The sequence below is a fragment of the Rhineura floridana genome, chromosome 18 (assembly GCF_030035675.1).
Source record: "Rhineura floridana isolate rRhiFlo1 chromosome 18, rRhiFlo1.hap2, whole genome shotgun sequence".
NCBI lineage: Eukaryota > Metazoa > Chordata > Lepidosauria > Squamata > Rhineuridae > Rhineura > Rhineura floridana.
In genome coordinates, this window is record NC_084497.1 from 5,753,280 (window position 1) to 5,767,487 (window position 14,208).

Consider the following 14,208-nt stretch of genomic DNA (forward strand, 5'->3'; position numbering starts at 1 on the left):
TTACAAACGGCTGAGGGGTTTCTAATTTAAAGAGATTTTTTTTTTGATTTATAAGACTTTTGAGTAATATATGTCTGGGACTATTTTTTCTGGTTTACTTTTTTTTTTTTGACGAATCTGCTCATTCTTCCTGCTACTAATTATTTGGATGCTGTGAATTAAAGTTGTTTTGGCACTTTTGGACATACAAGAGATAAGGCAGTTCGTCTTGTCTAGAGGGTGACGTCAGCTGGCTTGAAAGATTAACTCCTTTGTAACTGGATAAAGAAATAAACTGTTCTTTGCTTGGGACATTGGAAATTGAAGGGATTGTGTTTTTTTTGGTTTTAAGAATGACAATCAAGAAGGTGGTTGAGATCATGGATGTACAAGAAGGGACTTTCTCTTTAGATATGTTTCAGAAAATAATGAATGAGATTAAGTTAACAAAACAAGAACTCAGACATAACAGACAAGTGATGATAAGTGAATTTGGCAAAATGAGACAGGAGCTGAAAGAAATTCAGGATTCTATGAGAAAGGAGAACAAAGATAAATTTGGAAAATTAAAAAAGGATGAAAGAAAAATTAAAGGGAAGGTTCAAGCCCTGGAGATTGGATTAAATATGGTCTTGGAAAAAGATTTGGATTTCCTGGCTGTGATGGATCCTGGAGACAAATATTACTGTTTGGAATTCAGCGCTGTCCCTGAAGGAATTGGTGAAGAGATTGGAGATAAAGATATCATCGGTTCGAAAAAATTCATGGACTGGAAGGATTTGATGGAACTTGAAATGGAGAAAGTTTACAGAATTAATTCCTGTTTTGTGACAATGAAAAACCCTTCAAGAGATGTGCTAGTGCATTCTATAAAAAAGAGGAACAGAGATGCGGTTCTGCAACAATACTTCAGTGATACGTTCGGAAATGATGGCAAGAAAATATTTGTGATGAAGGAAATCCCTATCAGACTCTTATTATATGACTATGACAGCAAGATTATTGGGTGCGTAAAGATGGAAGATGGAATCAACACGGATAAAGGAAGAAGAGCGATTTGAAATTACTGGATTTAATAGATTTGAAGAGTTGGATTAATTGACATGTCTATCTAAAAAAAAATTGATGGACATATATCTCAAGGATTGGAAACTTCTCTTTGACTTTTTGTAGAAGAATAAAATGATATGATGTTAATGAGATTTGATACCAACTAAGATAACTGCTGGAGGAAGGTGATTTTATAATTTATCAAGAGACAGGTTTGTTATATATTATAGACCTATAGCTGAACTATGACAAATTGGAAGTCAATAGTTTTTTTTGTTTTTGTTTCTTTTTATTGTATTAGTTTTAATTTGTGTTTTTCTTTTTGTATTGTCTTGATTTTGAAAATTTGAATAAAAATTAATTGAAAAAAAAAGAACTTGTGCTTGAGCGCGCTTTGCCCTCCTCCTCTCTTTTTCCTCTTGTGTCATGTCCTTTTAAATTGGGAGCCTGAAGGCAGGGACTGTCTTCAAACTGGTGTTTTTTTTTTGGTAAGCTGCTCTGAGAGGCTTTTTGGCTAAAGGACTGGGTAGAAATTCTATGAGTAAATAAGTAAATAACTTCCATTACTATTTGATAATTACATAAGTAGCCTCGGTGGCACGGAATGCGTTCTACCAACTTCGGTTGGTAGCCCAGCTACGTTCCTATCTGGACAGGGAGGACCTCACCTCAGTTGTCCATGCTCTGGTAACCTCTCGATTGGATTACTGCAATGCACTCTACGTAGGGCTGCCTTTGAAGACGGTTCGGAAGCTACAGCTTGTGCAGAACGCGGCGGCCAGACTGATAACGAGGACCAAGCGGTCTGAACATATAACACCTGTTCTGGCCCGCTTGCACTGGCTACCAATATGCTTCTGGGCCAGATTTAAAGTGCTGGTTTTAACCTATAAAGCCTTATACGGTGTGGGACCGCAATACCTGCTGGAACGCCTCTCCCGATATGAACCTGCCTGTACACTACGTTCAACATCGAAGGCCCTCCTCTGAGTTCTGACTCATAGGGAAGCTCGGAGGACGGTAACAAGAACTAGGGCCTTCTCAGTGGTGGCCCCCGAACAGTGGAATAGTCTTCCCGATGAGGTGTGCTTGGCGCCGATGTTGTTATCTTTTCGGCGCCAAGTTAAAACCTTCCTCTTTTCTCAGGCATTTTAGCTTTTTAGTTTTTTAGTTCTTTAGTTTTAAATATGTTGTAATTGATTTTAGATTTGTGGATTTTTATATACATGTCCCTTGCACTGATTTATTGGATTTTATTGTGTATATTTATATTTATTTATTTTATTTATTTATTTTATTTTATTTATAGACCGCCCATAGCGAATAGCTCTGTGGTGAACAGCAGAGTTAAAATACAAAGTTACAATAAAACATACAAATCACAACAAAGTAGAATAAAAACATTAAATATAAAACATGAACGTTAAAATACCTGGGAGTATAACCAGGTCTTAACCTGGCGCCTAAAAGAAAGTACCGTAGGCGCCAGGCGTATCTCCTCAGGTAAGCTGTTCCATAGTTCGGGGGCCACCACAGAAAAGGCCCTGGATCTAATAACAATCCTCCGGGCATCCTGATGGGTTGGTACCCGGAGGAGGGCCTTAGATACTGAATGAAGTGAACGGGTAGGTTCATAGCGGGAGAGGCGTTCCATCAGATATTGCGGTCCCACACCGTGTAAGGCTTTATAGCTCAAAACCAGCACCTTGAATCTGGCTCGGAAACGAATAGGTAGCCAGTGCAAACGGGCCAGGACAGGTGTTATATGCGCGGACCAATGGGTCCCCGTCAACAACCTGGCTGCCGCATTTTGCACTAGCTGAAGTTTCCGAACGGTCTTCAAGGGCAGCCCTACGTAGAGCGCATTACAGTAGTCCAATCTAGAAGTTACCAGAGCGTGAACAACAGAGGCGAGATCATCACTGTCCAGATAGGGGCGTAGTTGGGCTACTAAGCGAAGATGGTAAAACGCATTCCGCGCCACCGAGGCCACTTGAGCCTCAAGCGACAAGGAAGGGTCAAAAAGGCCCCCCAAACTACGAACCTGTTCCTTCAAGGGGAGTGTAACCCCAACTAGAACAGGCTGAACATCCACCATCTGGGCAGGTAAAGAGCTCACCAACAGTGTCTCAGTCTTGTCTGGATTGAGTTTCAGTTTATTAGCTCTCATCCAGTCCATTATCGCGGTCAGGCAACGGTTCAGCACATCAACAGCCTCACCTGAAGAAGGTGAAAAGGAGAAGTAGAGTTGCATGTCATCAGCATACTGATGGCAACGCACTCCAAAACTCCTGATGACCGCACCCAGCAGCTGCATGTAGATGTTGAAAAGCATGGGGGACAAGACCGACCCCTGAGGGACTCCACAATGGAGAGTCCAGGGTGTCGAGCAGTGTTCCCCAAGCACTACCTTCTGGCGATGATCCGCTAAGTAGGAGCAGAGCCACTGCCAAGCAGTGCCCCCAACTCCCAACTCCGCGAGCCTCCCCAGAAGGATACCATGGTCGATGGTATCAAACGCCACTGAGAGATCAAGGAGAATCAACAGAGTCACACTCCCCCTGTCCCTCTCCCGACAAAGGTCATCATACAGGGTGACCAAGGCTGTTTCGGTGCCAAAACCGGGCCTAAAACCGGATTGAAACGGATCCAGATAATCGGTTTCATCCAAAAGCGCCTGGAGCTGGCCGGCGACCACCCGTTCCAAGACCTTGCCCAAAAAAGGGACATTCGCCACCGGCCTGTAGTTGTTCAGAACATCTGGGTCCAAAGAAGGTTTCTTCAAAAGTGGTCTCACTACTGCCTCCTTGAGACTACCAGGGACTACTCCCTCTCTCAAGGAGGCATTTATCACCTCTTTGGCCCAGCCGGTGGTTACAGCCCTGCCGGCCTTCACCAGCCAAGATGGGCAAGGATCCAGGGCGGACGTGGTCGCCCGCACCATTCCAAGCACCTTGTCCACTTCCTCAAGCTGCAGCAACTGAAATTCATCCAACAATGAAGGACAAGACCACGCTCTGGACACTCCAATGGAATCATCTGTAATAACATCAGAGTCTAAGTCCCGACGGATGCAAGCAATCTTGTCTTGGAAGTGCTCTGCAAATTCATTGCAGCGGGCTTCTGATGTTTCTTTAGTATCATGAGGGGCAGAATGTAAGAGCCCTCATACCACCCTAAAAAGCTCCGCTGGGCGGCAAAGAGATGATCTAATGGTGGCAGCAAAGTAAGACTTTTTTGCCGCCCTAACCGCTTTTACATACGCCTTAGTGGAGGCACTCACCAAAGAATGACTGCATCCATCAGGAGTTCGCCTCCACCTGCACTCTAGCCTCCTTCTCTCTTGCTTCATCACTCTCAGCTCCGGGGTATACCACGGTGCTGTTTGAGTTCTGCACCGAAGGGGGCGCGTGGGGGCAATCATGTCAATGGCCCGGGTCATCTCCGTATTCCACAGGTCGACCATGGCCTCGACAGGAGCGCCAGTACTATCAGCTGGAAAAACTCCCAGAGCACTCTGGAAAGCAACAGGATCCATAAGCCTCCGGGAGCGGACCAACTTAATAGGTCCCCCACCTCTGCAGAGGGAAAGGGCTGTCGTGAGTCTAAAGCTCAGCAAGCGGTGATCTGTCCATGACAATGGGGTAGATGAAAAATACCCCACCCTCAGATCACCATCTCCATGACCAGTGGCGAAGATCAAATCAAGAGTATGTCCTGATACATGCGTAGGGCCAGTAACAACTTGAGACAGCCCCATGGTTGTCATGGAGGCCATGAAGTCCTGAGCCACCCCGAACAAGACAGCCTCGGCATGAATGTTGATATCACCCAGTACCACCAGTCTGGGGGACCTCAACAATACCTCCGAGACTATCTCCGTCAGCTCAGCTAGGGAAGCCGTTGGGCAGCAAGGTGGGCGGTACACCAACAGTATTCCCAATCTGTCTCCATGGCCCAACACAAGATGAAGACACTCCAAACCAGTCGCCGACTGGACAGGGTGCTTGGTGAGAGAGAAAAAACTCCGATAGACCACAGCAACCCCGCCTCCCCGGCCCTCAGATCTACCACAGTGCTACACCGAATACCCAGGTGGGCAAAGCTGGGAAAGAGCAACTCCTCCCTCCTCACCCACCCAGGTCTCGGTAATGCACACAAGGTCAGCGCCCTTCTCCACAATCAAATCGTGGATAAGGGGTTTTTTATTAATGACCGACCTAGCATTTAAAAGCAGCACCTGGAGATCCGAGAGCTGGCTGACAGTACAACCAACAATCCTGTGGATATAAGGAGAACCAGAACAAGGCACAGACACAACTTGTCTGGGACGAGTTCCCCTTACCTGGCACGTTCTCCTCCCAACACCGTACCTCCCATTACCCGTCACAACGTTAATTGGGCCCCCTGAAAAACTCCTTGCTAAACCCGAGGTATGTTCTCCCAGGCACATCTTAGAATAAAACTAACACAACAAAACACTTAAACAACATAAACACAAAGACACACACACATCCACTCAATCTCATTCACACAACAACAGACAAACAAACAAACAAACAAATTAAATATTGTGTATATTTATATTTCTCTGTTGTACACCACCCAGAGAGCTATGCTAGTCGGGCGGTATAGAAATTCAACAAATAAATAAAAATAAATAAATAAATAAATAAATAAGTAGTGCTATTATAGTATACAGTAATACCTCAGTTAACAAAGTAGATCAGCTCCTGGACATTACTTCTTTAACAGAAACTTTGGTAGCAGAGGTAGGAATAACATGGAAAGAATAGGGATAGGTTCCTACAACTGCTCATAGATAGTGGGGGCAGCTTCAACAGGGGCTTCAAAGGGTACCTACCCATCACCCCCCCATGTGAATGGTATTGGAACCTTCCCACCCCGCCCCGGGGAGAAAGCAAGAGATCTAAGACACAGGCTTGTCAGTTTCACCCTAGCAGAGCAAAGGCACAGGCTTATCAGTTTATTGACAGCAAAGCAAAGACACAGGTTGGTCAGTTTCACCTTAAAGCAAAGGTACAGACTAGTTAGTTTCACCTTAAAGCAAAAGCACAGGCTTGTCAGTTTCACCCTAGCAGAGCAGGCTGGCCAGTTTCACCTGAAAGCAAAGGCTTGTAAGTTTATTGATAGCAAAGCAATGACACAGGCCGATCAGTTTCACCTTAAAGCAAAGGCACAGGCTGGTCAGTTTAGGCACAGCAAAGCAACACTGGTCAGTTTCACCTTAAAAAAAGCCTTCCTTAAAAGGAGCTTCCTTCCTGGAGGATTTGTTAACGGAGGTATTACCGTATGTAGTACTCCAGCCCAATAAAGCTGCAAATTACCCTTTTGCATTTTCGGTCCAAAAACATCGCAGGGCTTTTACAATGGCGTGTTTTAATGTCCTCCCCTGAGCAGTTTTGGGGAGAAGATATCAAAAAATCCCTTACCATAGGCACAAGCGGTGACCCTGGAGAGGGATACGGTGGCCCATGTCCTCCTGTACTGCTCATTCTATCGTGATCTACACAGATCTCTAAGCGAACCTCTCCTACCAAAATCCCCTGGATGATCAGATGCATCCTACGTTTCTCTACTCCTTTCTGGCCAAAATACATCTATGACTTTTAGTGTTGCCAAATTTTGTGCTGCAGCGAGCAAAACTCGCCAGGAACTGACCCAATCCATCTCGTAATTTTTCTTTCTCTTGGAACTCATACTTATCCTATTTTATTCTGCCCCATTTTGTTGCATTCTAGTCTTCTGTAATATTAGGATAATCTTCTCTTTTGAGAGTTTTATGTCTCTATTTTATGCTGGGCATTGACCGTAACAAAAAAGATTTGACTTGACTGAGTACTATTATCTATATAGATATATATATATACACACACATATATATATAGTGATATAGATGAGAGCCAGTGTGGTGTAGTGGTTAAGGTGCTGGACTACAACCTGGGAGACCAGAGTTCGAATCCCCACACAGCCATGAAGCACACTGGGTGACCTTGGACCAGTCACTGCCTCTCAGCCTCAGAGGGAGGCAATGGTAAACCCTCTCTGAATACCGCTTACAATGAAAACCCTATTCATAGGGCCGCCATAAGTCAGAATCGACTTGAAGGCAGACCATTTCCATATATATATGTATATATATAAATTAACGAATAGGGAATTTGTTAAATTAAGAGCCATTAAGATCCAGGGAAACAAGCAAAGAGGGAAGGAAGTACATCAGAAAACAGGATGAATCATCTTGTTCTCAAAGCATCTCAACAGTATCGAAATGGGGAATAGACCAAATTTTGGGGCTGCAGTGCAATTCAGCCCATGTCTGCGTCTCCCCTGGGCATCCCCTACTCTCACCAGAGGCTTCACTAGGCAAATTCTTGTAAGGCGGAAGGGCTTCGCGTCTTTGCCTTCCCTCGGCTGCCCCCCCATCCAAGTGCCTTCCCCAAAGGAGCGAAGCCCTTTGACGCCGCCCTTTGACACCATCATCTCACTGGTGGCAGGTATGCGAGCAGTATAGAAAGCTGCCTTGTCCTGAACTGGACCGTTGGTTCATTGAGCTCAGTATTGTCAAGCGGCAGTGGCTCTCCAAAGTTTCAGGTAGGGGACATTCCCGGCCCTACCTGAAGATGCCGGGACCTTCTGCATGCAAAGCAGGTGCTCTGGCCCTTTCTCCAGACACAGCCACCCAAAAGCAGAGGCTATTCGTCGCCCAGTGCTCCCACCACCCGGACCAAGATGGCCAGCACGCGGGCCCAGCTAACCTTCGATAAATCCACGAGCATGTTGGCCTGGTCGCTGAGTTTTCTCTGCTCCATCTTCACGCTCCTCAGCCTGGAACGCAAAATTGACAACCGTAATTAAAACTGGGTGGGTCGGGTGAAACAGCAGTCTGTTGGTGGAAAGCTCAGGGAATGAGAAAAAAGAGAGAGATTTCGCCATCACCAAAGACAGACATGCACACAAGTCCGGATCCCACCCCCTTGGTGGATCCAAATGCGGGACACGCACGCACACATGCAGCTAGCCAATGGCATGGGCGTGGACAGCTTAGAGAGGAGCGCTCTCTAGGCCCAGGGTGACCCTCCATCTCTTTAGGCTTTAGGTGATTGGTGAAGGCCTTCCTGTTGCAACCCAGTCGGTCGCTCAGTGGGTTTTCCCGCCGTTCGATATTTTAGAGCTATCCCTTCTCTCCTTAGCACTCTTTATGGGCTGGTGCTGCTTTAAAATATCAGCTTGATCGTCCTTGATATTTTGTACACAGCTACGGGGGCTTCCTCTCCCCCCCCCTCGAGAAAAGGGGCTTTAAAAGTTTGTAAATACATAGCCAGGATGCTGATCATTTATGGGGTTTTCGGCTGCAAGACGTGCTAGATTTCTTCGATGGCTTTCAAATTCATGGAGGAGTGGCCTATTATATATAAATGTTACTGCCTGCGTTAGGAGCAGCCTACCTTGGAATACTCTGACAGTTGTGCTTTGCTTATTGGCATCTGGTTGGGCTGGGTCAAGGATCAGAGGTGGGAAAACTTGAGGGCCATAAAGCGAGGCCTGGAGGGCCACATCTGGCCCCTGGGCCCAAGGTTCTCCACTCCTGAGCTAGATGAACCCTGCTGATTCAGGATGACTCTTTTTCTGGTCTTTTAAAGGGTTAAACTGATTTATTGAGGAGGAGAGGTCTATACACTCTGTTACCCAGGACAGCAATATAGAACCTCCAGGTCCAGAGGCAGTATATACCTCTGAGCGCCAGAGAACAACATGGAAATGCTGTCACCTATGTACCGGTGGGCTTCCTGCTGAAGAATCTGGCTCAAGGATTTCAGACTAGCTGAGCCTTTCCCGAGCTGGGGCCCTCCAAATGGTTTGGACTACAGCTCCCATGAGCCCCAGGTAGCAAGGCTGTGCAATACTAGCGGCAGCTGTGCTCCCATCAGTGCAAGCACCCTACAGCCATGCTCGCTGGGGCTGATAGTAACTGTAGTTAGGGATGGGCCGACATGTCAATGTTGGTTCCTCTCCATTTCTCTCTCTTTTTTTTAATCTGAAGTTTGCTTCAGCCCATCTTCACATGCATTTCCATTTTTTGTTTAAAGTCCGCATAAAAATCTGGAGCCATTTTTTCTGCACTTATCTCCTAAAATACACGTTTGTACACAGTTTTACCTAGAAGGTGCGCTTTTCGCGCACTGGTTTCGGGGAGGGTGGATTTGGTCAGGGCTCACATGAAAATGCAAACGGAACACATTTCTCCTCTAAAACATCTGAAAGGCATAGGGAGAGGTTGGGTGGCTTGCTTTGAGGGACCTTTTCTGGTCTGGTTTATCCGGAAATTGGGACCGTGAGGTGGGCACTGAGCAGGGATGGAAAGACCTATCTATTTCGGTTCTCTTAGAATCTGAAGTCCGGTTCTCCACATTTCGGCAGCAATTTGCTAATGTCTTTTTTTTTTTTTTAATCCTCATGAAAATTCTCCAGCATTTTAGTGAGAATTTCTCCTAGTAAACACATTTTTTTGCAGGCAGTTTTGACTAATGTGCACATTTTTTGCAAGCCATGCCTCCTAACGCAGTGTATTTATCGGCATTATTCTCACTCATATATTCATTTTTATGCACCCTTTCCCCTCACAGATGCATTGCTGAGTTGGAGAACGGCATCGCAAAAGTCAGCTACGTGCGAATGTTGAAGGATGGCTGTGTTTCAGTTCTGACGTTTTGGAAAGGGAGGATTTGGTAAATTGCTTGAAATGCAAACCGAATTGGATTTCTCACCCGTCCCTCGTGCCTGGGAAGGGGATATTCCATTTCAGATGGGCTCTGCCTGTCTGCGACTGGCAGCACCTTTAACAAAACTAGAAAGGGTTTCCCAGCAGGCTGGAGCATACGCATGTGTGTGAAAGAGATTTGAAATGGAGAATGCGTGATTCCCCTATTTATGAATGGGCATGGCTCTAGAAAGCCACGTTGCTTGGTATCTGATCCAAGCAACGTCGTCCGTCACAGGCAAAGAGGAGTATGGAGACAGCCGAGACATGAGGAGAGGAGGAATATAAACACAGCACTTGCACATTGCAGAGAACCAACATGCTACCACAATCCAAAATCTGAGACTCTCTCACAGTCCAAATTTCAAACGGAGTGAAATTTGGGGTGTGTGTGCAAAGGGTGACCGGGGTGAAGCGAGCCAGAGATGAGGGCGAACTCTGTGTCTCTGTGTGTGAGGCGCTCAGATGTGCATGTCTGGATGGGGGCCGGCTTTGGCCTTCCAGAGTCTGGAAATAAGACGGACAAACCATGCATTTGACAAAGAGGCAGAGGCGGCGACACAAAAATTAACTTACTTCTGGGCTCTGCAAGGGGAGGGGGGAACAGAGACAAAACAACAACAGAGGTTTAAATAAACATGAGAGAGAGGGAGGGGGGATCACATACAGCCAGGCAATCACTAAGTGATTCCCACCCACCCCCAGTTGAGGACACTGGTCAAAGTGTGTGGCCGAAATCCCGAGTGCTGCGGGGAAAACAGAAGGGTCAACACGCACCGACCATACAAACTGGGAGGTGGGGGGCCTCCCTATTATGCAAAGGAATATAGGGAGCTGTCTTTAGGGAGGCTTGCTCTGAACAGCGTGATCCGGCTGCAATCCTGTCCTCTGACCACGAATGGAAAGCAGTGGGTTTTTTTGTTCCGTTACATCTTGCTGCAAGGCTGTGCACACAGCACGCACATAAATGCACACCCACAAAATCCCCCTGACGCCTGACGTTTCCTGAACCACACAAAGACTCTTTGGAATTCCCAAAACTTTTTAACATATGATGAGTTTGTTTTTTTTAAGCGGCTGTTTTGTGGACTGGTCTCCTTTTATTGCATTTCGATATATCGACATCTGTCTGTCCTGTCGCTTCTTTGTCAACCTCCCTCAAGAGACTTATCGAAGGTCAGCATGCAAACCAAAAAAACGCGTACAAAAATAAATGCACATATCGTTTCATAGCATTTTCCCCCCAGATGAGCTCTAGGTGTGAATTTGCCAGGAAAGTTTACCTGGTGCAAAAGGGTTTCGCTCATGGGAGGAAGGCTTTGGATAGGGCAACGTGGAAAGGTAAGATTAGAATATTACAATTGTAGAGTTGGAAGGGGCCTATAACGCCATCAAGTCCAACCCCCAGCTCAATACAGGAATCCAACTTAAAGCATCCCCAACAGGTGGCTGCACAGCTGCTTCTTGAAGGCCTCCAGGGATGGAAAGCCCACCACCTCCCAAGGTCATTTGTTCCTATGTTGTTCCACTCTAGAATCATAGAGTTGGAAGGGGCCTATAAGGCCATCAAGTCCAACCCCTGGCTTAATGCAGTAATCCAACTCTTTGATGCTCCAAAGTTGGAGAGCCCACCACCTCTCTAGGTCATTGTTTCCATTGTTGTACCGCTCTAAGGAAGTTTTTAGGACGTTTTTCCTGATGTTCAGCCAAAATCTGGCTTTCTGTCACTTGAGCCCATTATTCTGTGTCTTGCACTTTGGGATGACCAAGCAGAGATCCTGGCCCTCCTCTGTGTGGCAACCTTTCAAGTACTCGAACATTATTTTACATGCCACCTGTCTGCTCACTCAGATTGCAGGAAAATGGGGCAGGGAGATTTGTGTCCAGCAAAGGCAAATACCCCCCCAACCACAAAAAGACATTGCAATTTCTAAGTCCACCTTCCCCAACCTAGACGCCTTCAGATTTGGACTCCAGCCAGCATGGCCAGATCATGCTGGAGGCTAATGGAAGTTCAAAGCCTCAGAAGGGCATCAGTTTGTGGACAGATGCTCCAAGGAATGGGAACAGCCATAAGGCACCAAGGATGAAAAGATCAGCCCATTTTGGTTCTTGCCGTTTTTCATTTTCCCAATCTTAAATTCAGTTCTCCACATTTCTGCAGCAATTTGCGTTTTTTTTTTATAAAAAACCTCATGAAAATTCTGCAGCATTTTAGTGTGAATTTCTCCTAATAATAATTTTTTGTAGGCTGTTTTGACTAACGTGCACATTTTTGCAAGCCATATAATGCATTTTTGCAAATTATTTTCACCCGTGTATTCCTTTGTATGCACACTCTCCCCAATACACGCATTTTTGGAAAGATTGTTTGGTTGGCGAACTGCACTGCAAAATTTGAACAAGTGCGGATTTTGAAGGATGGTGGCGTTTCATTTCTTGCATTGTTTCGGAAAGTGCAAATTTTGGCTTGCAATGCAAACTGCATCGAAATTCTCGCACATCACTATCAGGCACAGTAGACCTCAACCACTGTGAGAGGTTGGAAAATGGATCAAACAATGGGGTAAGTGGCTCTCTCTTAGGGATGGAAGGATCCTCCCATTTTGATTCTCTCCATTTTTCCAATCTAAACTTCAGTTCCGCAGCAAATCCTCGTGAAAATTCTCCCGCATTTTAGTGTGAATTTCTCCAAACAAAGACATTTTTGTGTGCAGTTTTGATGTGGCAGAGTGGTAAGTGGCGGTAACGCAGCCGAAGCTCTGCTCACGGCTGGAGTTCGATTCCAACGGAAGGAGGAAGTCGAATCTCCGGTAACAGGGGTCGAGGTCCACTCAGCCTTCCATCCATCCGTGGTCGGTAAAATGAGTACCCGGCATATGCAGGGGGTAAAGAAAGGCCGGGGAAGGAACTGGCAATCCCACCCCATATATACGGTCTGCCTAGTAAACGTCGCAAGACGTCCCCCTAAGAGTCGGAAACGACTCACACTGTAAGTGCAGGGACACCTTTACCTTTACACATATTTGCAAGTGATTTCTCCTAAAATAATGCATTTCTGTTATTTTCACTCATATAAGGGGGAGGGTGGGAAAGAGGCATTGACTGTTAAATCACTCTGGGAATTGTAGCTCTGCGAGGGGAATAGGGGTTTCCTAGCAACTCTCAGCACCCTTCACAAACTAAGGCTCCCAGGATTCATTGGGGGATGTCATAACTGTTTAAAGCATTATGAAACTGCTTTAAATGCACAGTGCAGATGGGCCTTTGGCAAATATGCCATCCAGGATCTTGGAGGGCAAACAAAAATGTCTACCTATACTTTGGTATTGTTAAGTTTGTTAGGAAGTCTGCTGCTGTGTTGGAATTGCTTTTTAATATGTTTTTAAACCTTTTTTAAAAAATATGTTTTAACCTTTTTTCAGATGTTTTCAAAGCTTTCTTTAAAAAAATGTTTTTAAAATTGTTGTGTTTTAATGTATTTTAAAGTCTGCTTTTAGTGTTTTTGTTTGCTGCTCAGGGCTCCTGCTGGGAGGAAGGGTGGGATATAAATCAAATAATAAATAAATAAATAAATAGAAGTTTGGGTATGGCATACATTTGTTATCAAGCCCAGAGACCATGACGTGTCTGGCCCACGAGATGGAGGAATGAGATAGATGATTTCTTGGTGTCCCCTGCAAGCCTATAATCTTGTATCTGAAGTTGGGATATGCAAGCAAAAACCTGCTCCACTGGTCAGGCCAGTTTCCCTTGATAACCTAGCCTGTAAGTTAATGGACTTATTGCATGGTCCATCTGCATATCCAAAGGGAGCTTTGGGAACTCTTTCAGGTGAGGGGCTCTCCTCTCCCCATCCAGGAGACAAGGAGAAGCTTGTGTTTTTTGTCTAGTCTGGAGAAGTTGGGAACTAGGGAGACACCCAGAGAGGCCTGCTCCCTACACAATGGCTTCAGGATGCCTCCTATAAGCCTGATGGAAAAGTAAGATCTATCAGGCTGCTAATGCTTTGAACCCTTCCATCTTAAGCACAGGTTGTGAATATGTGTAAATAAAAACCATATTTCCTATAAGACACCACAGTCTCTGCTGAACTTTATTCCAAGGAAACCAAACCCTGGGTAAGCACAAGAACCCCTAGAAGACATAGAATCATAGAATCTTAGAGTTGGAAGGGGCCCATAAGGCCATCGATTCCAACCCCCTGCTCAATGCAGGAATCCAAACCAAAGCATTCCCAACATATGGCTGTCCAGCTGCCCCTTGAAGGCCTCCAGTGTCGGAGAGCCCACTACCTCTCTAGGTCATTGGTTCCATTGTCGTATGGCTCTAAAGTCTCACATTACTCAGAAATTGGGGTGGCGCACAACTATATTATATTATATGTCAGTCAATCA

General features: G+C 45.6%; 1 protein-coding gene across 10 annotated transcripts in view; it reads right to left on the reverse strand.

The window, feature by feature from the left end:
• KCNN1 (potassium calcium-activated channel subfamily N member 1) overlaps positions 1 to 14,208 on the reverse strand; it is a 109,600-nt gene that overhangs the window by 3,782 nt on the left and 91,610 nt on the right. For all 10 annotated transcript variants that reach the window (XM_061601542.1, XM_061601545.1, XM_061601541.1 and 7 more), the window contains one exon: positions 7,809 to 7,878. In XM_061601542.1, coding sequence (XP_061457526.1) covers positions 7,809 to 7,878 — 70 coding nt within the window. Of the gene's footprint in view, positions 1 to 7,808; positions 7,879 to 14,208 lie in introns of those variants that run through there.